This window comes from Lolium perenne, chromosome 3 (genome assembly GCF_019359855.2).
Source record: "Lolium perenne isolate Kyuss_39 chromosome 3, Kyuss_2.0, whole genome shotgun sequence".
In the NCBI taxonomy this organism is placed as follows: domain Eukaryota; kingdom Viridiplantae; phylum Streptophyta; class Magnoliopsida; order Poales; family Poaceae; genus Lolium; species Lolium perenne.
The window spans coordinates 311,683,750-311,705,982 of NC_067246.2; the positions used below are offsets into that span (position 1 = coordinate 311,683,750).

Consider the following 22,233-nt stretch of genomic DNA (forward strand, 5'->3'; position numbering starts at 1 on the left):
GTCTTTTGAACAGGCATTGCAGTCTTCAGAATATTGGATGTTTCTTCTTCCTGCAGATTGGTTGGGGGTGATTATCTCTTCTCCATCCAATTTTAATCCCCACGGTCATACCAGGCTTAGTAACCTATCCGTTTATCCAGTTTCATGAAAATTTATTTCTTAACTGATGGTTAGTTCGAGTGGAGTCTTTTTGGTAGTAATGCTAATATATTATGTTTTTTGATATAGCTGATATAGTAAAATATAAGCACCAAATATTCGTCGAAGTTACGAAACACATGCAGCAACCTGACAAATCTTTTGTCTCAGGTTTCGGTCCTTCTGCCTGAACCATTTGCTGGTATGATTTTGGTTGTTACTGTACGGAACTCTTTTAAAATGGTTTTTGAACCGTTTACACTGTATCGGATGTATGGAGGGAAGTTCATGTACTGAGAAGAAATTCAGGTCGTTTGACTTTTGATTCTACACGTGATTGTAATGTGTTGAGATGACCTCATTGCCTCCTTGTTTTCGTTGACAATATTCAGATTGAGATTAGTATACATAGGTTTTCTTGCACACTTTATATTTCTTATATCTTGATACCATGCATGCCTAAAGGGTGAATGATCTTTAGTTTATTTTCTGCAAATTGAATTTCGAATTTCCCACAAAGGTGTGTCGTCAATGGTTGAATATATACGTCTTGGATAATTCTTGACAAATGCGTACAATTTGTGTTCTTAACAGAGATCCCGATGCAACGCGCGGGGCATCTTTCTAGTTTTATATATTGGCAAGTTTTCTTTTATGATAGTTTCGGTTACCAAAAGCTTTTGTTTTATGATTGAACTTAGATATATTGTTCTTCTTTTACAAGTCACGCTAGATTTTGATGGAACTTACTCCGCTGAACTGAAAATAAGGTTAGAAGAAATGCTACTATGAGGGCATGATAGCTAAGCCGCTAATATCCTGCAGAGCACAATTGCACCCGTAGCATTGGCCGCCGCTCGCTCCTGACCTCTTGTCACCACCGGCTGCCGAGACCGTTGTTCTAAGAGCATCTCCAACAGGCGCGCTATATCGCGGCGCGCTAAAACTCAGAATCTGCGCATGGTAAACAGCTAGCGCTGATGTGCCGTTTTTTCCTTCGCCGGACGCGCTAATATGTAGCGCGTGCGCGGCTGAAAAAATGGTCCTCCGCCGGGCGCGGTAAAATACAGCGCGCGCGGGCGTGGAAAACAGTTTTGTAGACTATTTTGCATTCACAAAGATCAAATAATCACACATAATTCATGAAACAAATGACACAAAGTGCAACATACATCACATAGTTCAAGAACGACACACAAAATGGCGTAGTTCAACAATGACACACGACATATGGTTCAAATGGACAAAGTGGAACACATAATTTGCATATCACAAATGCATATCACACTTCCGCATTTTCCAAGTCAACACCTTCTTCTTGTTCCTCGTCATCTTGGGTTGAAGGAGGAATAGTAGCATTCATGAAAGACACGAAGCCTCCCGGTGGTGCTCCCATATATGCGCCCGCGCGGTTGTCGGACGGAGGCACCGGCTGGTTCGTCGGAGGAGGAGGAGGAGGAGGCGCCTGGTTCGTCGTCGTCGGAGGAGGTTGCGGCCGGCGGGTGGCGGGCGCCTTCGCTTTCTTCGGCGGCGCGACGGAGGCGGCACCGATGTGCGGCCGTTTGGTCGACGGCGCCTTCCCCCTCCTCGGCGCGGGCCGCGCGTTGCCGGCGCCCTGCGCGGCTGCCATCTGCGCGGCGGCTGCGCCTGCGTGCAGCGCCCCGCGCGGTGGGACGAAGAGCGCGCGCGCAGCAGCCGTTGCATTACCGCCGTCGGCGCCGCCGCTAGGGTTTGGCGGCAGCGCGACGGAAGTGGTGGCGGCGGCGGAGGGTGGGACGGAGTAGGGAGGGGTCGGTGGGTTGCCGGAGGGGTCGTCCATCGTCGGGATTTCGGCGGCGGCGCGCGAAGATGACGGATTGGGCGCTCGGGCGGCGACGCGGAAGAGGAAGTTTCAGCGCGGGGTTTTTTCGCGCTTGGACGAGCGATGCCGCGCGCTGTAGTCGACGCGTCAGATATGCCGCTCCGGTTTGTGCAAAACGCCGCGCGCTCTAAATTTTTTACAGCACCGCGCCGTTTACCGCGCCTGCTGGAGCGCTTCCCTCGCGATATACCGGCCGTTTTTTTGCAGCGCGGCCGATATAGCGCGCCTGTTGGAGATGCTCTAAGGCCGGCGGTGTTGGCTTCAAGCTCGCTTTGCTTCTGCTGATGTGACTCGTGTATTTCCACTGGACGGAGAGCAACCTGCAAGAGCTGATAGATTTTTTTTTAAAAAAAAGAAAGCTGCCTCCGGTTGCTTCTAATAGGAACTTTCCTTGCCAGAAGCAATTTACACGTACGCAGCTAGCTTGATGGACCAATACTATGCTACATGATCGATCTATTTAGATAGCACTAATATAATTTGAAATTTCTAATTGAGATAGTATTTATGTAAATTCTATGCTTCCAATACAGATGATTTATGTTGGGATAGGGCTAGTCTTTTGCTACATAATGCAAATGAAAAAGGATTTATTATGTTGAAATAGCAGGATCTCTTGTTCCGAAATGTACATGCTTCATATGTACATTATAATTTTTTTCTTTGGTCTAGATGTTTGCTAAATACAACCACGCTTCTTCCTTTTTGATTTCGAGTGCCATTGCAACTTGCAAGATAAATATTGCCCTTGTGCTACAAGCTTTGTTTCAGACGTCAATTTAGGTGTTTCTACCTGAAGGTTTGCATAAATAGAACCATATTTCTACCACTGTTTCTAGTGTTTTGCAGCTATTGTTTAAATTTTTAATAGCATCGTATTTTTAAATATTACCCATGCTTCCTATATTTCTCATGATTCAATTCAACATGCTCTACATTACCTTGTTTTCCTACTAGTTGCTATTGGACGGCTACAACAACTTCAATACATTTTTATGTGGTGCAACAACAACTTCGGTTGATTTTTTTTATCTATATCGAAAGAAACCTTAATTCTATGTTTTCTGAAACACGGCGAATCAAAGAGGGCCCTAGTAGGTGTATTTGTGATCATTCGCGAAGTCCAATTGCAAAACAGTACTGCCATCATGTAAATAAAGAGGTCCTACCTGCGATCAATGATTCGCAAACCACATCATTAAACTGCATGCATGGACCTCTATGCTAGTGTCACGCATGTGCTGATTATCGGTCAATCAAATTTTTAGGTATCGCACGAGGAGAGCGATGTCCGTCGATTTATTTTTTTCCGATCATTTTTTGCATCTGACGAGCTTGTGCCAGTTGAGTTCACAACCATGGATCGATCCAAATAAATAAAACTCGAGTGGAGTATATGAAGAATTGAATGTGTACGATGCTACAACTGTGTGTGGATCTGCTCCCTCACGCACTCAAATGAGCATTTTTCATGCGCAGCGAGGAGACATTGGCATGTGGAGGAGCCCCCATGGATTGGATTTGAGGCGCAAGGAAGCAACGAAGCAGCAGTGATGTAGGAGAACAAATCGAAAAGGAACCAGTGGGTGGAAGAAGAGCCTTCCTTGCCTTTTGATACTCCCTACCAAGCTAACTAGGTTAAGATGCCCAAGCTGCAAGATCCACCACCTCAATTAACTCTCTGATCACTAGTGGCACTTAACTGGACAACCACCACTAGTGCACTACTAGTACTCTAGGTTATCTCCTCTCCAATGAAAAGAAATTTCATGAAAGTCAAGGAAGAAAACCAAAACCGAATTAGAGAATTCTTCCTTTGCGTGCTCTGCTCGATCACAAGTGGTGGCTGATGGTGCCTCTTGCCTGCAAGCTCAATCCATATAGCTTTTAGGCATTCAAGTGTATGGGTCACACATACACATACACGGAGACGGGTACTCCTACATTACATAGGTTGCCTATGTCTGCAAGAACAAGCCTTGCAATTAATGGGATCTGTTGAGCCATCCAGCTTCACTTGTTCGATGCCTTGAGGATTCTGAAAGAATTGTAGCCACTTTTTAAAAATATAAAGCTCGAAAGCCTGACTTTGAATTGACGAGTCCATCAACCGGCCAGAAATACAACGATAGCAACAACAGAAAGCAAAAAACAACGAGCTGCTAGGGATAACCAGCATACATGACAAAAAAAAAGTAACAAAGAGGAAGAATTGTACTACTTGGGCTTGCTTCTTCTACGAACACTTATTATAGATCAAAGAGTAGCAGAAACACAAAAAATAGACTATATATTTAGAGTAAAAGCAGTGTGTTTTTAGATAGTTTATTCATTTTTTTCAAATCGATGAACATGGAGCTAATTGTGTGAGAATTAGCTATAAGCGAAAGAATTTTTTTTTGAGTGTTCACCGGGGGAGGCGCAAGGCCTCCACCTGCATAATTTTCATTTACGTCGGAAGACAGGGGTGAAATCCCCATAGTTTTACATCAGCATAGTACAAGGGGACGAGGGAGGCATCGCCCAACGCGACGGGGGCGAGCTCAGACTAGGCTAGGCTAAAAATAGGACAGGGAGTAAGTAGGTGAGCCAGAGGTCAACGTCGGCGCGCTGCTCCATGGGAAGACGAGCACGCCAGAGCACGGCATCCTCTCTGCAGTTCTTACGCACCAGGGAGAGAGAGGGAGCGAGCCCGTTGAAGACAACTCCGTTGCGATGCTTCCAAAGGTGCCAGAGGCAGAGCAACCGTAGTGTCGTTGCCGAACCCGCCGGAGCCGAGGGAGGGAGGGGACAGGTAGACGCCTCCGTCACCTTGTGAGTAGCGGCAGCATCGGCGCCCAGCAGAGACCAAAAACGGCAGGCGAACTCACACCCAAACATGATGTGGTCAGGTGTTTCGATGGGGCCATCATAGATGGGGCAGAGGCTGTCGTGCTCGTCAAGGATGCCCTTGCGCAGCAGATTAGAGCGGCACTGAATACGCCCTCTGACCAGCAGCCAAGCGAAGAAACGGACACGCGCCGGGGCGGAGTTGCACCAGACGAAGGGGTGGTGCTCGTCACGGACGCCGTCGTCGGTGCAGAGCCGATAGAGCGAGGAGGTGCTCAGACGCTCTCCACGGGCGCAGAGCGGTAGAGAGCGCGAGTCGGCTCCATCAGTAAGCATCACGCGCGACAGGATGGGGAGGAGCGTCTCACGCTGTCTGGCAGCCGTCGCCGAGAGACGCGCAACCAGAGTCGAGTCAAGCCCCGCATCCAAGACGTGTCGAACTGTCGCGGATGGGTACGAACAGTGGGAGAACAGCTCCGGCATGGCAGACTCGAGGGTGCCCAGAGGGAGCCAGTGGTCGCGCCAGAACGAGGTCCGTTTGCCATCCCTGACAGCCACGCGTGAGATGGCGCGGTACAGGGGGAGCAGGCGGAGCAGGGATGTCCAGTGCGTGCCGGAGAGCGACGTGGAGCGGGCAGCGTCATCAAGCGGCAGCCCATCAAGGCTGCGCCAGACCCAGCGGGGCCAGGATTCTTCCGGAGCGCAGTGGAGATGGTGGAGCAACTTGGTGAGCAGGCAGGCATTTTGGGCAGGCAAGGAGCGGACGCCAAGGCCACCTTCTTCCTTCGAACGGCACACCCATTCCCAGGCCACGAGGCACTTGGCCCCGGTGACACGGTCTGTGGCAGCCCAGAGGAAGGCACGACGAAGCCTGTCCAGGGCCGTAGTGACCCCAGGCGGGAGCTCCAGGGCACCCATGGCAAAGGTGGGGAGCGCGTCCAGCACAGCGTTGAGCAGGACGATGCGCCCTCCTGGCGACAAGAGGAGCGCCCGCCACCCGGACAGGTACTTGTCAACCTTTGCAATGAGCGGCAAGAAAGCCGCGAGCCTCAGTTTCTCGGCGAAGAGAGGCAGGCCGAGGTACGTCTGCGGGAAGCCCTCCACACGACATTGGAGCACATCTTGGATCTCGACCAACAGCGGGGGAGGAACGTGCATGGGCACCAGCGTGCTTTTCTGGAAGTTGATGCGAAGCCCTGTCCCGCTCCAAACTGTTCGAGCAGCAGCCGTAGGCGACGAGCCGCGGCGGCGTCCGCACGCAGGATGATGAGCGTGTCGTCCGCATATTTGAGGATGGGGCATGGAGCGCCATCGACGATGGGGTGCTGGAGCGCGCCGTCGCGCTGCACCAGCCGCTGCAGCACGTCGGCCACGAGCAGACACAGGTACGGCGACAGCGGGTCCCCCTGCCGGAGCCCGCGCATGAGCTTGATCCACTTGCCGGGGATGCCATTGAGCAGGATAGCGGAGCGGGAGGAGGCGAAGAGGTCGTCCATCCAGTCACACCACAGCTTGGGGAAGCCTCGGGCAAGCATCACTTTGCGCAGGCTCGCCCAATTGACCGAGTCGAAAGCTTTGGCGAAGTCGAGCTTGAGGACGACACTGGGCGCGCGGCGGCGGAAGCAGGTTTGCACAAGCTCCGTCGCGTAGACGAAGGTCTCGGAGATGCTCCGACAGGCGAGAAAGCCAGTTTGGTCGACGTCGATCAGCCGCCCGATCTGACGCTACAGCCGTATGGTGAGGGTTTTGCACAACGTCTTGATGCTGCATTTTTGAAGAGAGACCGGCCTGAACGAGCCCGGCGACAGGCACCCCGCCGTCTTCGGCAGCAGCACAATGTGGGATCGGTTGATTCGCTCCAGCTCCGCCGCGCGGGAATGGAATTTTTCAAAAAGCCGTAGCAGGCTGCCACGGACTGTGGCCCATGTCGCACGGTAGAAGGACGGCCCAAACCCGTCCGGGCCAGCAGCGCTGGAGCAGTCGAGGGAGTGCAGGGCAGACTCCACTTCTTGGGCCGAAAAGGGCCCAACAAGGGCGTCCCCGTCCACGGCGCGGTTGTTGGCGTAGAGTTCATCGACATCAAATTCCCAGACCGCGTCGGAGGCGCGGCCGAGGAGCTCGCCGTAGAAGGAGTGGAGAGCAGCCGCTTTTGCCTCGTGGGAGACAATGACCGCCCCGTCAACGTCAAGCGAGCGGATGGAATTGCGATGCATCCGCTGCGACGCACGGGCATGGAAGAACCGGGTGTTTTCGTCTCCCTCCACAATGGCACGAAATTTCTCGCGCTGCTTCCAATGGGCAGCGCGCTCCAGGATCAGCCGCTCCAAAGTGTCCATGCACAACACACGCAAAGCCAGCTCCTCCGCCGAAAGAGGCCGAGTCTCTTCAAACAGGTCAAGAAGATCGATGACAAAAGTGAAGGAGATATGCCCTAGAGGCAATAATAAAGTGGTTATTATTTATATCTTTATGTTTATGATAAATGTTTATATGTCATGCTATAATTGTATTAACCGAAACATTAGTACATGTGTGATATGTAGACAAACAAAGAGTCCCTAGTATGCCTCTTAACTAGCTTGTTAATTAATGGATGATTAGTTTCATAATCATGAACATTGGATGTTATTAATAACAAGGTTATATCATTGTATGAATGATGTAATGGACACACCCAATTAAGCGTAGCAGAAGATCTCGTCATTAAGTTATTTGCTATAAGCTTTCGATACATAGTTACCTAGTCCTTATGACCATGAGATCATTTAAATCACTTATACCGGAAAGGTACTTTGATTACACCAAACGCCACTGCGTAAATGGGTGGTTATAAAGGTGGGATTAAGTATCCGGAAAGTATGAGTTGAGGCATATGGATCAACAGTGGGATTTGTCCATCCCGATGACGGATAGATATACTCTGGGCCCTCTCGGTGGAATGTCGTCTAATGTCTTGCAAGCATATGAATAAGTTCATAAGAGACCACATACCACGGTACGAGTAAAGAGTACTTGTCAGGAGACGAGGTTGAACAAGGTATAGAGTGATACCGAAGATCAAACCTCGGACAAGTAAAATATCGCGTGACAAAGGGAATTGGTATCGTATGTGAATGGTTCATTCGATCACTAAAGTCATCGTTGAATATGTGGGAGCCATTATGGATATCCAGATCCCGCTATTGGTTATTGGTTGGAGTGAGTACTCAACCATGTCCGCATAGTTCACGAACCGTAGGGTGACACACTTAAAGTTGGATGTTGAAATGGTAGAACTTGAATATGGAATGGAGTTCGAATATTTGTTCGGAGTCCCGGATGAGATCCCGGACATCACGAGGAGTTCCGGAATGGTCCGGAGAATAAGATTCATATATAGGATGTCATTTTATGTGAATTAAAATGATCCGGAAGGTTCTATGGAAGGTTCTAGAAGGTTCTAGAAAAGTCCGGAAGAAACCACCAAGGAAGGTGGAGTCCCGGAGGGACTCCACCTCCATGGCCGGCCAACCCTAGTGGGGAGGAGTCCCAAGTGGACTCCCCCTATGGGGGCCGGCCACCCCCCCCCCCCCCCACATGGAAGGGGGGAATCCCACCCCAAGTGGGATTCCCACCTTGGGTAGGTTTCCCTATCACATGGAAGGTTTTGGGTTCGGGTCTTATTCGGAGACTTGTAGTCCAACACTTGGGGCTTCCACCTATATAATGAGGGGCCAAGGGGAGGGGGCCGGACACCCTAAAACCACAACCTGGCCGCCCCCCTTGAGAGGCCGGCCACCCCCTCCCAAACCCTAGCCGCCCCCTCTCCTCCATAAGCTCCCGCACGCTTAGCGAAGCTCCGCCGGAGTTCTCCACCGCCACCGACACCACGCCGTCGTGCTGTCGGATTCAAGAGGAGCTACTACTTCTGCTGCCCGCTGGAACGGGAGGTGGACGTCGTCTTCATCAACAACCGAACGTGTGACCGAGTACGGAGGTGCTGCCCGTTCGTGGCGCCGGTGATCAAGATCTTCTACGCGCTTTTGCAAGCGGCAAGTGAACGTCTACCGCAGCAACAAGAGCCTCATCTTGTAGGCTTTGGAATCTCTTCAAGGGTGAGACTCGATAATCCCCTCGTTGCTACCGTCTTCTAGATTGCATCTTGGCTTGGATTGCGTGTTCGCGGTAGGAATTTTTTTGTTTTCTATGCAACGTTATCCTGCAGTGGTATCAGAGCCGTGTCTATGCATAGATGGTTGCACGAGTAGAACACAATGGTTTTGTGGGCGTTGATGCTCTTGTTATCTTTAGTTTGAGTACTTTGCATCTTTGTGGCATAGTGGGATGAAGCGGCTCGGACTAACTTTACATGACCGCGTTCATGAGACTTGTTCCTCGTTCGACATGCAACTTGTATTGCATAAGAGGCTTTGCGGGTGTCTGTCTCTCCTACTATAGTGAAGATTCAATTTACTCTTCTATTGAAAACATTAGTATCAACGTTGTGGTTCATGTTCGTAGGTAGATTAGATCTCTCTCAAAAACCCTAAACCACGTAAAATATGCATACCAAATTAGAGACGTCTAACTTGTTTTTGCAAGGTTTGGTGATGTGATATGGCCATAATGTGATGATGAATATGTATGAGATGATCATTATTGTATTGTGGCAACCGGCAGGAGCCTTATGGTTGTCTTTAAATTTCATGTTGAGTAGTATTTCAAAGTAGTTGTAATAGTTGCTACATGGAGGACAATCATGAAGACGGCGCCATTGACCTTGACGCTACGCCGACGATGATGGAGATCATGCCCGAAGATGATGGAGATCATGTCCGTGCTTTGGAGATGAAGATCAAAGGCGCAAAGACAAAAGGGCCATATCATATCACATATGAACTGCATGTGATGTTAATCCTTTTATGCATCTTATTTTGCTTAGATCGCGACGGTAGCATTATAAGATGATCCCTCACTAAAATCTCAAGATAATGAAGTGTTCATCCTTAGTAGCACCGTTGCCAAGACTTTTCGTTTCGAAGCATCTCGTGATGATCGGGTGTGATAGAATCAACAAGTGCATACAACGGGTGCAAGACAGTTTTGCACATGCGGATACTAAGGTGGCCTTGACGAGCCTAGCATGTACAGACATGGTCTCGGAACACGTGATACCGAAAGGTAGAGCATGAATCATATGGTTGATATGATGAACACTTTGAGTGTTCGCCATTGAAATCACACATTGTCTCGTGATGATCGGACATAGGTGCGGTGGATTTGGTTCGTGTGATCACTAAGACAATGCGAGGGATATTGTTTTGAGTGGGAGTTCACCTAGATTTTTAATTATGTTGAATTAAAATTTGAACTCAATTTGTCATAAACTTAGTCTAAACTTTTGCAAATATATGTTGTAGAGATGGCGTCCCCAATCAATTTTAATCAGTTCCTAGAGAAAGAGAAACTTAAGAGCAACGGTAGCAACTTCACCGACTGGTTCCGTCATGTGAGGATCTTCCTCTCTGGCGGAAATCTGCAATATGTGCTTGATGCACCGCTAGGTGACCCTCCTGCAGAAACTGAAACCGATGAAGTAAAAGCTGTTTACGAGACTCGAAAAACTCGGTACTCTCAAGTTCAGTGTGCCATCCTATGCAGTCTGGAATCCGATCTTCAAAAACGTTTTGAGCACCACGATCCTCATGAGTTGATGAAAGAGCTGAAAGCTATTTTTGAGACTCATTGATACGTCCAATTTGCATCACTATTTTATATCATAATTTGCTGTTATTCATTGATATATTTCATATTGGGACACAATACTTATGTTATCTCATCTATTTTGCATGTTTCATCATTATTGGAGGATCAAGCACCGGAGCCAGGATTCTGCTGGAAAAAGCACCGTCAGAACGCAATATTTCGGAAGATCAACTGTGGGAGGAAATTATACCAAAAATCCTATTTTTCAAGATGACGAAGGAAGCAAGAAGGAGGGGCCAGGAGGACCCAGGGTGGGCCCACACCCTAGGGCGGCGCGGCCCATGCCCTGGCCGCGCCGCCATGTGGTTTGGGGGGCCCACGACCCCTTTCGCCTCCTTTTCTGCGCGAAATCCTTCGTCCCGAAAACCTAAGCCACAGAGGGTACCTCGCGAAGAGTTACAACCGCCTCTGCGGGGCGGAGAACACCAGAGAGAAAAGAGCTCTCCGGCGGGCAGGAATCCGCCGGGGAAATTCCCTCCGGGAGGGGGAAATCGACGCCATCATCACCGTCATCGAGCTGGACATCATCGCCATCACCATCATCATCATCTCCACCATCATCACCGCCGTCTCCACCGCTGGACACCATCACCGCCGTAGCAATTTGGGTTTGATCTTGATTGTTTGATAGGGGAAACTCTCCCGGTATCGATCTCTACTTGTTGTTGATGCTATTGAGTGAAACCATTGAACCAAGTTTATGTTCAGATTGTTATTCATCATCATATCACCTCTGATCATGTTCCATATGATGTCTCGTGAGTAGTTCGTTTAGTTCTTGAGGACATGGGTGAAGTCTAAATGTTAGTAGTGAACTATGGTTGAGTAATATTCAATGGTATGATATTTAAGTTGTGGTGTTATTCTTCTAGTGGTGTCATGTGAACGTCGACTACATGACACTTCACCATTTATGGGCCTAGGGGAATGCATCTTGTATTCGTTTGCTAATTGCGGGGTTGCCGGAGTGACAGAAACCTAAACCCCGTTGGTATATCGATGCAGGGAGGGATCGCAGGATCTCAGAGTTTAAGGCTGTGGTTAGATTTATTCTTAATTACTTTCTTGTAGTTGCGGATGCTTGCAAGGGGTATAATCACAAGTATGTATTAGTCCTAGGAAGGGCGGTACATTAGCATAGGTTCACCCACACAGCACTTATCATAACAATGAAGATTATTTAGTCGTATGTAGCGAAAGCACTAGACTAAAATCCCGTGTGTCCTCGAGAACGTTTGGTCATTATAAGTAAACAAACCGGCTTGTCCTTTGTGCTAAAAAGGATTGGGCCACTCGCTGCAATTATTACTCTCGCACTTTACTTACTCGTACTTTATTCAACTGTTACACCAAAACCCCCTGAATACTTGTCTGTGAGCATTTACAAGAATCCTTCATCGAAACCGCTTGTCAACACCTTCTGCTCCTCGTTGGGATCGACATTCTTACTTATCGAAGATACTACGATACACCCCTATACTTGTGGGTCATCAAGACTATTTTCTCCGGCGCCGTTGTCGGAGTGAAGCGCTATTGGTAAGTGGAATTGGTAAGGAAAACCTTACTTGTTGTGCTGATTTTATTTCTGCACTCGCTATAAGTCATTATGGAGAGATCTTCTCTTCAATTTTTATTTGGGAAATCTACTACTACTGCAACGGTAGTGGATGAGGCGCCAGGTGAGGAAGTGATACCATATAAAATACCTATGAAAATTATTGAACGTGTTATGGATAACCGCTATGAAGGGGATGGAACTGTCCACCCCGGTGATCATTTACTGTTTTTGCATGAATTATGCGGGTTATTCAAATGTGCAGGTATTGCTATGGATGAAGTGAGGAAGAAACTATTCTCTTTATCGCTGTCTGGTAAGGCGGCGCATTGGTATAAATTACTGGATAATGGGGATTCTCTTGAATGGAATGATATTGTGCCCCGGTTTTATTCTAAGTTCTATCCTCCAAGTGAAATTCATAAGGATCGGAATCGCATATATAATTTTTGGCCTCATGATGGAGAGAGTATTGCCCAAGCTTGGGGGAGATTGAAGTCTTTAATGCTCAAATGCCCCATTCATGAGCTTCTGGTAATGTTATTATTGATAATTTCTATGCAAGACTTTCTTTTCAAGACAAGACCTTGCTGGATACTTCTTGTTACGGATCATTTACACGCAACAAAGAAGAGTTTAAAAGGGACCTTCTTGATCGGATCCAAGAAAATACGAAGGTTGGGAGAACGACAAGGATAGAGAATCAGGTATAATTTATGATTATAAATGCATTGAAGCTTTTATGGATCTTGATAAATTTCGTAATATGAGTGCTACATATGGTCTTGATTCTCAAGTTCTTTGTAAATCTTTATAAAGCTTTTGCCTCTCATTATGAATTGCCTAAGAAGAATTTTGATAAGTATCATGAACCGTATAAAGATAAAATTGATTCATCTATTAATAAATGCGTTGTAGTTGAAGCTGCTGATCATGTTATTCTGAAGCTTATATTGAAAAAACTCCTTTCCCTGCTAAAATGAAGGAGTACTGTTATAAATAGTGCGGTTCATAAAAGTGAAAAGAAACCTATAGAACCCGAAGAACAAATAAAAGTTGAACCTTTGTTGCAATAATTAAAGATCTTGTGACTGAAAATGTGGAGGATGGTCATATTATTTTCTGTGAAGATGCTTCTAATATTGTTTCACATCCTAATAAACCCAAACAAGCTAGTGTTCCTATGCTATCTGTTAGAATTGGTGATCATTGCTATTATGGATTATGTGATATTGGTGCAAGTGTTAGTGCTATTCCGTATGAGCTTTACACGGAGATTATGCACGAAATTGATTCTTGTGAACTTGAAGATATTGATGTGGTTATTCAGCTGGCTAATAGAGAAACTATTTCTCCAATTGGTATTGTTCGAGATGTGGAAGTTTTATGCGGTAAGATTAAATATCCTGCTGACTTTTTGGTACTTGGTTCTGCTGCTAGTGATTATTGTCCTATTATTTTTGGTAGACCTTTTCTAAATACTTGTGGAGCTATTATAGATTGTAAGAAAGAGAAAATTTTGACTAAATTTGCTGGTGAATCTTATGAGTTTAACTTCTCTAAATTTACTAAAACTCCTTATAAAGCTGATTTGCCTAGTAATGATTTTAAAATGGAGCAATGTGCATCTATTGTTCTTGTTCCTAATAATCCTTTGCAGCAACATTTGGAGGATAGCGAGAGTGAAGTTTTTAGGAAAGAAAGAGATGAGCTCGAGGAAATTTTTCTTCGCCAACCTATTCTTAAGCATGATTTACCGGTTGAAGATTTGGGTACAACACCGCCACCAAAGGAAGATCCTGTTTTTGATTTAAAGCCTTTACCTGATAATCTTAAATATGCTCATATTGATGATAAGAAAATATATCCTGTTATTATTAGTTCTAAGCTTTCAGAGATTGAGGAAGAAAGGTTATTGGAAATATTGAAGAAGCACCGAGGAGCTATTGGTTACACTCTTGATGATTTGAAAGGGATTTCTCCTTCTATTTGCCAACATGCTATTAATATGGAAGATGATGCAAAGCCTGTTGTTGAACATCAGCGTCGTCTAATTCCGAAGATGAAGGAAGTGGTAAGGAATGAGGTATTAAGACTTCTTGAAGCTGGTATTATATATCCCATTGCTGATAGTATATGGGTTAGTCCTGTGCATTGCGTTCCCAAGAAAGGAGGAATGACTGTTGTGCCAAATGATAATGATGAGCTCATCCCTCAAAGAGTAGTTGTAGGGTATAGAATGTGCATTGATTTTCGAAAAGTTAATAAAGTTACTAAGAAAGATCATTACCCTTTACCATTTATTGATCAAATGCTAGAAAGATTGTCTAAAAATACTCATTTTTGCTTTCTTGATGGTTATTCTGGGTTTTCACAAATTGCTGTTAAAGCTAAAGATCAAGAGAAAACCACTTTCACTTGTCCCTATGGAACTTATGCTTATAGACGTATGCCTTTTGGTTTATGTAATGCTCCTGCTACTTTTCAAAGATGCATGTCTGCTATTTTTCATGGTTTTTGTGAAAGTATTGTAGAGGTATTCATGGATGATTTTTCCGTCTACGGGAATTCTTTTGATAGTTGTTTGCGAAACCTTGATAAAGTTTTGCAGAGATGTGAAGAAACTAACCTTGTTCTTAATTGGGAGAAATGCCACTTTATGGTTAATGAAGGAATTGTATTGGGACATAAAATTTCTGAGAGAGGTATTGAAGTTGATAGAGCTAAAGTTGAAGCAATTGAGAAAATGCCCTATCCGAGGGATGTTAAAGGTATTCGTAGTGTTCTTGGTCATGCTGGGTTTTATAGGAGATTTATTAAAGATTTCTCCAAGATTTCAAAGCCTCTTACTAATCTTCTTCAAAAAGATGTACCATTTGTTTTTGATGATGATTGTAAGGAAGCTTTTGAAACTCTTAAGAAAGCCTTAACAAGCTGCTCCTATAGTTGAACCTCCGATTGGAACTTACCCTTTGAGATTATGTGTGATGCTAGTGATTTTCTTTGTAGGCATGTTCTTGGACAGCGAGTAGATAAAAAACTGAATGTTATTCATTATGCTAGTAAAACTCTTGATGCTGCTCAAAGAAATTATGCTACGACTGAAAAAGAATTATTAGCTGTAGTCTTTGCTTGTGATAAATTTAGATCTTATATTGTTGATTCAAAAGTTACTATTCATACTGATCATGCTGCAATTAGATACCTTATGACAAAGAAAGATGCTAAGCCTAGGCTTATTAGATGGGTACTTCTTTTGCAAGAATTTGATTTACATATTGTAGATAGGAAAGGTGCTGATAATCCTGTTGCTGATAATTTGTCTAGATTGGAAAATATTGCTTATGATCCATTCCTCAAGTTAATGATAGTTTTCCAAATGAACAATTGGCTGTAATAAAGGTGAGCTCGCGAGACAGTCCTTGGTATGCTGATTATGCTAACTTTATTGTTTCCAAGTACTTGCCTCCAACCTTTTCAGCTCAGCAAAGGAGGAAATTCTTTTATGACTTGAGGCATTATTTCTGGGATGACCCACACTTATATAAAGAAGGAGTGGATGGTATTATGCGAAGATGTGTTCCCGAATATGAACAACAAGAGATATTGAGTAAATGTCATGGTAGTGCTTATGGAGGACATCACGCCGGAGAAAGAACCGCGCAAAAGGTTCTACAATCAGGTTTTTATTGGCCAACTCTCTTCAAGGATGCGAGAAAGTTTATTTTATCTTGCGATGAATGCCAACGGGTTGGTAATATCTCCAGACGTAATGAAATGCCTATGAATTATACTCTTGTTATTGAACCGTTTGATTGTTGGGGATTTGACTTCATGGGACCTTTTCCGTCTTCAGAAGGTAACACTCACATACTTGTTGCTGTTGATTATGTTACTAAATGGGTGGAAGCCATACCTACAAAAAGTGCCGATGGTGAGACCTCTTTAAGAATGCTTTTAGATATTATTTTTCCTAGATTTGGAGTACCTAGATATATTATGACTGATGGAGGTTCTCATTTTATTCATGGAGGTTTTAGAAAAACTCTTGCTAAGTATGGTATTAATCATAGAATTGCTTCCGCTTATCATCCTCAAACTAGTGGTCAAGTAGAATTATCAAATAGAGAGATTAAATCTATTTTGGGAAAGACTGTTAATAAAACTAGAAAGAATTGGGCTAGTAAATTGAAGGATGCACTATGGGCTTATAGAACTGCTTATAAAAACCCCATGGGAATGTCACCTTATAAAATGGTTTATGGGAAAGCTTGTCATTTACCTTTAGAACTAGAGCACAAAGCTTATTGGGCTGTTAGAGAATTAAATAAAGATCCTAAACTTGCCGGTGATAAGAGGTTGTTGCAATTAAGCTCTCTAGATGAATGGAGAAGTGAAGCTTATGAAAATGCTAAACTCTTTAAAGAGAAAGTTAAAAAATGGCATGATAGGAGGATTATCAAAAGAGAATTTAATATTGGGGATAAAGTCCTATTGTATCGGTCTCGTCTCAGATTCTTTGCAGGGAAATTACTCTCGAAATGGGAAGGACCGTATGTTGTCGAGGAGGTGTATCGTTCAGGAGCAATCAAAATTAGCTCTCTCCAAGGCAATGCTACGCAAGTGGTGAATGGACAAAGACTCAAGCATTACATCTCAGGTGATTCTTATAATGTTGATGTTGATATTATTCAAGTGGAAACACCGGAAGCTTTCATCAAAGGGAAAATTGACAGTCCGCCAGAACTCGACTTTGAATAGGTAACAGTACTGGTAATGAAAAGTACGCAATTTACTTTCCGAACAATATTTTTGCTGTTTTTGGAAAATATGAAAAATTACGAGTTCGAAACGGAGTGGAAAGGACGCACGAGGGCGTGGCACCATAGGCCGGCGCGGCCAAGCCTGGGCCCGCGCCGACCTATGGTTTGGCCGCCCCGTCTCCCCTTTCCGACTCTGGTTCGATCTGGTACTTTCCTTGTGTCGCGAAAATTTTTGCTATATAATCCCCCGGACCCCTGGAGGTCCGTATATCGTGTTCTCTACGTGTTTTGTTTCGAGCTGTTTCTGCCAGGATCTGTTTTCAGTTTAGAAGCACCATGGTCTCCAACAACAAGGGCAAGGGGCTTTCGGAGGAAGAAGTGAAGGAGGTGCCATCAAGACAAGGGCAGCAAGCCGGAAGGAGCAAGCAAATATTAGTGGGATCTGTTGACACTCGACGTTCTTTTTCTCATAACCTGCAGGGACCTTTACCACCCGCTCTTAGCTTCGACTCCTTCCCCATGTTGGAAGAAGTTCTACGGACTACTGATGAGTTTTGTGATCAATATCGGGCTCTAAGAAGAGAAGTGGAGATACTCCAAGAGGAGAATTGCCGTCTCCGAAGAATGCTGGAATACCACTCGATTCGCATCACAAGGTCATCATCGCCAACTTCAGATAACAATGAATCTCTTCGAATCTTAGTGCAGAATTGTCAAGCTGAGAAACTGAAGTTGAAGGAGTTTATTAAGAAGCGCGGGAGGAGTTCATCACCACCATCGCCAAAGGAGTAATTCATCATCGGTATTGGCATCCCCTTGGTTTGTTCCAAGCTTGGGGGAGTGCCGCGGTATCACATCATCACTACCTTTTACTTTTATTGTCAAGTAGTGTCATATCATGAGTAGGGAAGTTATCATATAAGATGGGTTGCGTTTGGAAGTATCTCTCCTTTAGTTGGTTATCTATGTATCCCTTGGTGTGAGTTATCGTTATGGAATATTAATGAGAAGTCTTATCATTTACATATTGCACATCTTATTCTAGTTTGCAATCTCTATCATATGATTTACCTTGTTGTTAGTATTGGTATCACTTTGGGAGCATTGAATAAATCTATTTGGTTTTGGCAAACTTAGCATTGGTCAATAGCAACAACACTTTGAGGTTTAAATAGAAAAGAGAAATACATGTAGATGTTTCATTGTCTTTCTTTCTTGTTAGCTCATAGCTTGTTATTCTGAAGATTAAAATTGTTTGCGCTTACAAGGAAGATGCATGATTGTTTCCATCACATGTATGTTTGTTTGTTTCCCTCGACTCTTATGCTTGCTAATTAACCTTGCTAGCCAAAGACCTGTACTGAGAGGGAATACTTCTCGTGCATCCAAACCTTAACCCAAACCTATGTCATTTGTGTCCACCATACCTACCTACTACATGGTATTTTCTGCCATTCCAAGTAAATACTTCATGTGCTACCTTTAAACAATTCAAAACTTGTTATCTCTTATTTGTGTCAATGTTTCATAGCTCATGAGGAAGTATGTGGTGTTTTATCTTTCAATCTTGTTGGGCAACTTCCACCAATGGACTAGTGGCTTCATCCGCTTATCCAATAATTTTGCAAAAAGAGCTGGCAATGGGATTCCCAGTCCCAAACTAATCAAACTAAATAGACACTCCTCCATGGTATGTGATTGATGGACGGCACCCGAAGGATTCGGTTAGCCATGGCTTGTGTAAGCAAAGGTTGGGGGGAGTGTCATCATCACAATAAAGCTAAAATAAAAAGGCACTCCTTCATGGTATGAGATTGTTGGCAGGCACCCGAGGATTCGGTTAGCCATGGTTTGTGAAAGAAAGGTTGGAAGGAGTGCCACACAAAATGAAAATAATATGGGAGCCGCTCTTAGGAGGTTGTCTGGCAAGGGGGTTAGAGTACCCGCTACCAGTCGTTGACAACAACAAACACTTCTCAAAATGTTACTTTTATTCTCTTTATATGATTGCAAAACTGAAAAAGCTCTAGCACATGATTTAATCCCTGCTTCCCTCTGCGAAGGGCCTGTCTTTTACTTTATGTTGAGTCAGTAAACCTATTTCCCTCCATCTCAAGCAAGCATTTGAGTAGTTGTGATCAAACCATTATATTGTGATTTGCTTCATCATGTCTTTTATTCTTCCTTGTTTAGTACAAGTTTTATCTGAATGAATATAGCTTTGCAAGTTATCAATGATCATGAAAAGACCATTATGATTGAGTATGCAAGTTGTGCCTTATAAACTTTAACATGAGAGTGCTGCTCAATGAGGTAAATATAATCTGTTAATTGTTCTCTGACCAAGAATGAAGTTTGCCATCACCAATTATGATTTCTTATGCACCTTTACTTGTGATTACCTTATACTTGTTTCAAGTTGAGTTATGAGAGGTTGTTTACTATAATGTCTTGTGTGAATGAATATGATGCTTCTTGTCCGTATTTTATTTATCGACTCTTCACTCCATAAACATGTGGTCCTGTCTATCGAGTTCAGTTTCGCTTGGGGACAAGCGAAGTCTAAGCTTGGGGGGAGCTGATACGTCCAATTTGCATCACTATGTTATATCATAATTTGCTGTTATTCATTGATATATTTCATATTGGGACACAATACTTATGTTATCTCATCTATTTTGCATGTTTCATCATTATTGGAGGATCAAGCACCGGAGCCAGGATTCTGCTGGAAAAAAGCACCGTCAGAACGCAATATTTTGGAAGATCAACTGTGGGAGGAAATTATACCAAAAATCCTATTTTTCAAGATGACGAAGGAAGCCAGAAGGAGGGGCCAGGAGGACCCAGGGTGGGCCCACACCCTAGGGCGGCGCGGCCCATGCCCTGGCCGCGCCGCCATGTGGTTTGGGGGGCCCACGACCCCTTTCGCCTCCTTTTCTGCGCGAAATCCTTCGTCCCGAAAACCTAAGCCACAGAGGGTACCTCGCGAAGAGTTACAGCCGCCTCTGCGGGGCGGAGAACACCAGAGAGAAAAGAGCTCTCCGGCGGGCAGGAATCCGCCGGGGAAATTCCCTCCGGGAGGGGGAAATCGACGCCATCATCACCGTCATCGAGCTGGACATTGATGACCCACAAGTATAGGGGATCGCAACAGTCTTCGAGGGAAGTAAAACCCAATTTATTGATTCGACACAAGGGGAGACAAAGAACACTTGGAAGCCTTAACAACGGAGTTGTCAATTCAGTTGCACCTGGAAACAGACTTGCTCGCAAGGGTTTATCAGTAGTAACAGGTTTATAGCGATGTGATAGTGAAATAACAGCAGAGTAACAGAGACAGCAGTAGTGATTTTAGTAAACAGCAGGATTAAAATACTGTAGGCACGGGGACGGATGACGGGCGTTGCATGGATGAGAGAAACTCATGTAACAATCATAGCAGGGCATTTGCAGATAATAATAAAACGGTGTCCAAGTACAAAGCAATCAATAGGCATGTGTTCCATATATAGTCGTGCGCGCTCGCAATGAGAAACTTGCACAACATCTTTTGTCCTACCAGCCGGTGGCAGCCGGGCCTCAAGGGAAACTACTGGATATTAAGGTACTCCTTTTAATAGAGTACCGGAGCAAAGCATTAACACTCCGTGAACACATGTGATCCTCACATCGCTACCATTCCCTCCGGTTGTCCCAATTCTTGTCACTTCGGGGCCATTGGTTCCGGACAGCGACATGTGTATACAACTTATAGGTAAGACCATAAACAATGAATATCATGATGAAACAATAACATGTTCAGATCTGAGATCATGGCACTCGGGCCCTAGTGACAAGCATTAAGCATAACAAGTTGCAACAATATCATCAAAGTACCAACTACGGACACTAGGCACTATGCCCTAACAATCTTATGCTATTACATGACCAATCTCATCCAATCCCTACCATCCCCTTCGGCCTACAGCGGGGGAATTACTCACACATGGATGGGGGAAACATGGCTGGTTGATGTAGAGGCGTTGGCGGTGATGGCGGCGATGATCTCCTCCAATTCCCCGTCCCGGCGGAGTGCCAGAACGGAGACTTCTGGCTCCCGCGACGGAGTTTCGCGATGTGGCGGCGTTCTGGAGGGTTTCTGGCGATTTCGACTTCTCCCCGTGCGTTTTTAGGTCGAGGCCGATAAATAGTCCGAAGGAGGGCGTCGGAGGCCGGCCGAGGGGGCCACACCACAGGGCCGCGCGGGCCCCCCCTGGGTCGCGCCGCCCTATGGTGTGGGGCCCTCGGGCCTCCACTTCAATTTCCCTTCTGGCTCCGTTAGTTTCCTCGGAAAATAGGGCCTTCTGCATAAATTCCGAGGTTTTTCCCGAAAGTTGGATTTCTGCACAAAAACGAGACACCAGAGCAGTTCTGCTGAAAACAGCGTTAGTCCGTGTTAGTTGCATCCAAAACACACAAATTAGAGGCAAAACAATAGCAAAAGTGTTCGGGAAAGTAGATACGTTTTGGACGTATCAACTCCCCCCAAGCTTAGCTTATTGCTTGTCCTCAAGCAATTCAGTTAACAACTGAGCGATAAAAGAACTTTCACGAACACATTTGCTCATATGATGTATATATTCTCATGCTATGGCTAATACTCGAGCAGTTCATAATGAGATATATACAAATAAGATCATCTAACAGCTATGTCAATCATGGAGAGGTACCAACAATTAATAAGAAGCATCATGAATCATGTGTATAAGCAAGATTGCAATATTCATAAGAGAGTATGATAAAGTGGTATCTCGCTTGCCTGTATTTGGTTGGCAAAACATAAATGCCCGGGCACCTTTGGAGTTCATAGAAAGACTAGAAGTAGTGATTGTCAAAAGATAAATGCATCAAAGTTATACCACAATCAATCATATTTTGAGACAAGCATATTATACTAAGAATGACAGTTGTGCTCTCAAGATAGTGCTCAAAGAAATAATGGAGACACAACATAAAAGTAAAAGATTGACCCTTCGCAGAGGGAAGCAGGGATTAACATGCGCTAGAGCTTTTCATTTTTATAAAGACAGGGGTAAAATTATTTTGAGAGGTGTTTGTTGTTGTCAACGAATGGTAATGGGTACACTAACTACCTCGCTAACCGGACTTTCAAGAGCGGCTCCCATGAATTATTGCATATTTATTTGGCACTCCTTCCAACCTTTCTTTCACAAACCATGGCTAACCGAATCCTCGGGTGCCTGCCAACAATCTCATACCATGAAGGAGTGCCTTTTTTATTTTGGTTTTATTATGATGATGACACTCCCCCCAACCTTTGCTTACACAAGCCATGGCTA

General features: G+C 44.9%; 1 protein-coding gene across 1 annotated transcript in view; it reads right to left on the bottom strand.

The window, feature by feature from the left end:
- Positions 1 to 4,552: 4,552 nt before the first annotated feature.
- Positions 4,553 to 22,233, bottom strand: part of LOC127340270 (uncharacterized) — a 32,351-nt gene continuing 14,670 nt past the window's right edge. The window contains exons 2-4 of the mRNA XM_051366041.1: positions 6,613 to 7,259; positions 6,070 to 6,552; positions 4,553 to 6,004 (exon numbers count right to left, since the gene is read on the bottom strand). Coding sequence (XP_051222001.1) covers positions 4,553 to 6,004; positions 6,070 to 6,552; positions 6,613 to 7,259 — 2,582 coding nt within the window. The remainder of the gene's footprint in view (positions 6,005 to 6,069; positions 6,553 to 6,612; positions 7,260 to 22,233) is intronic.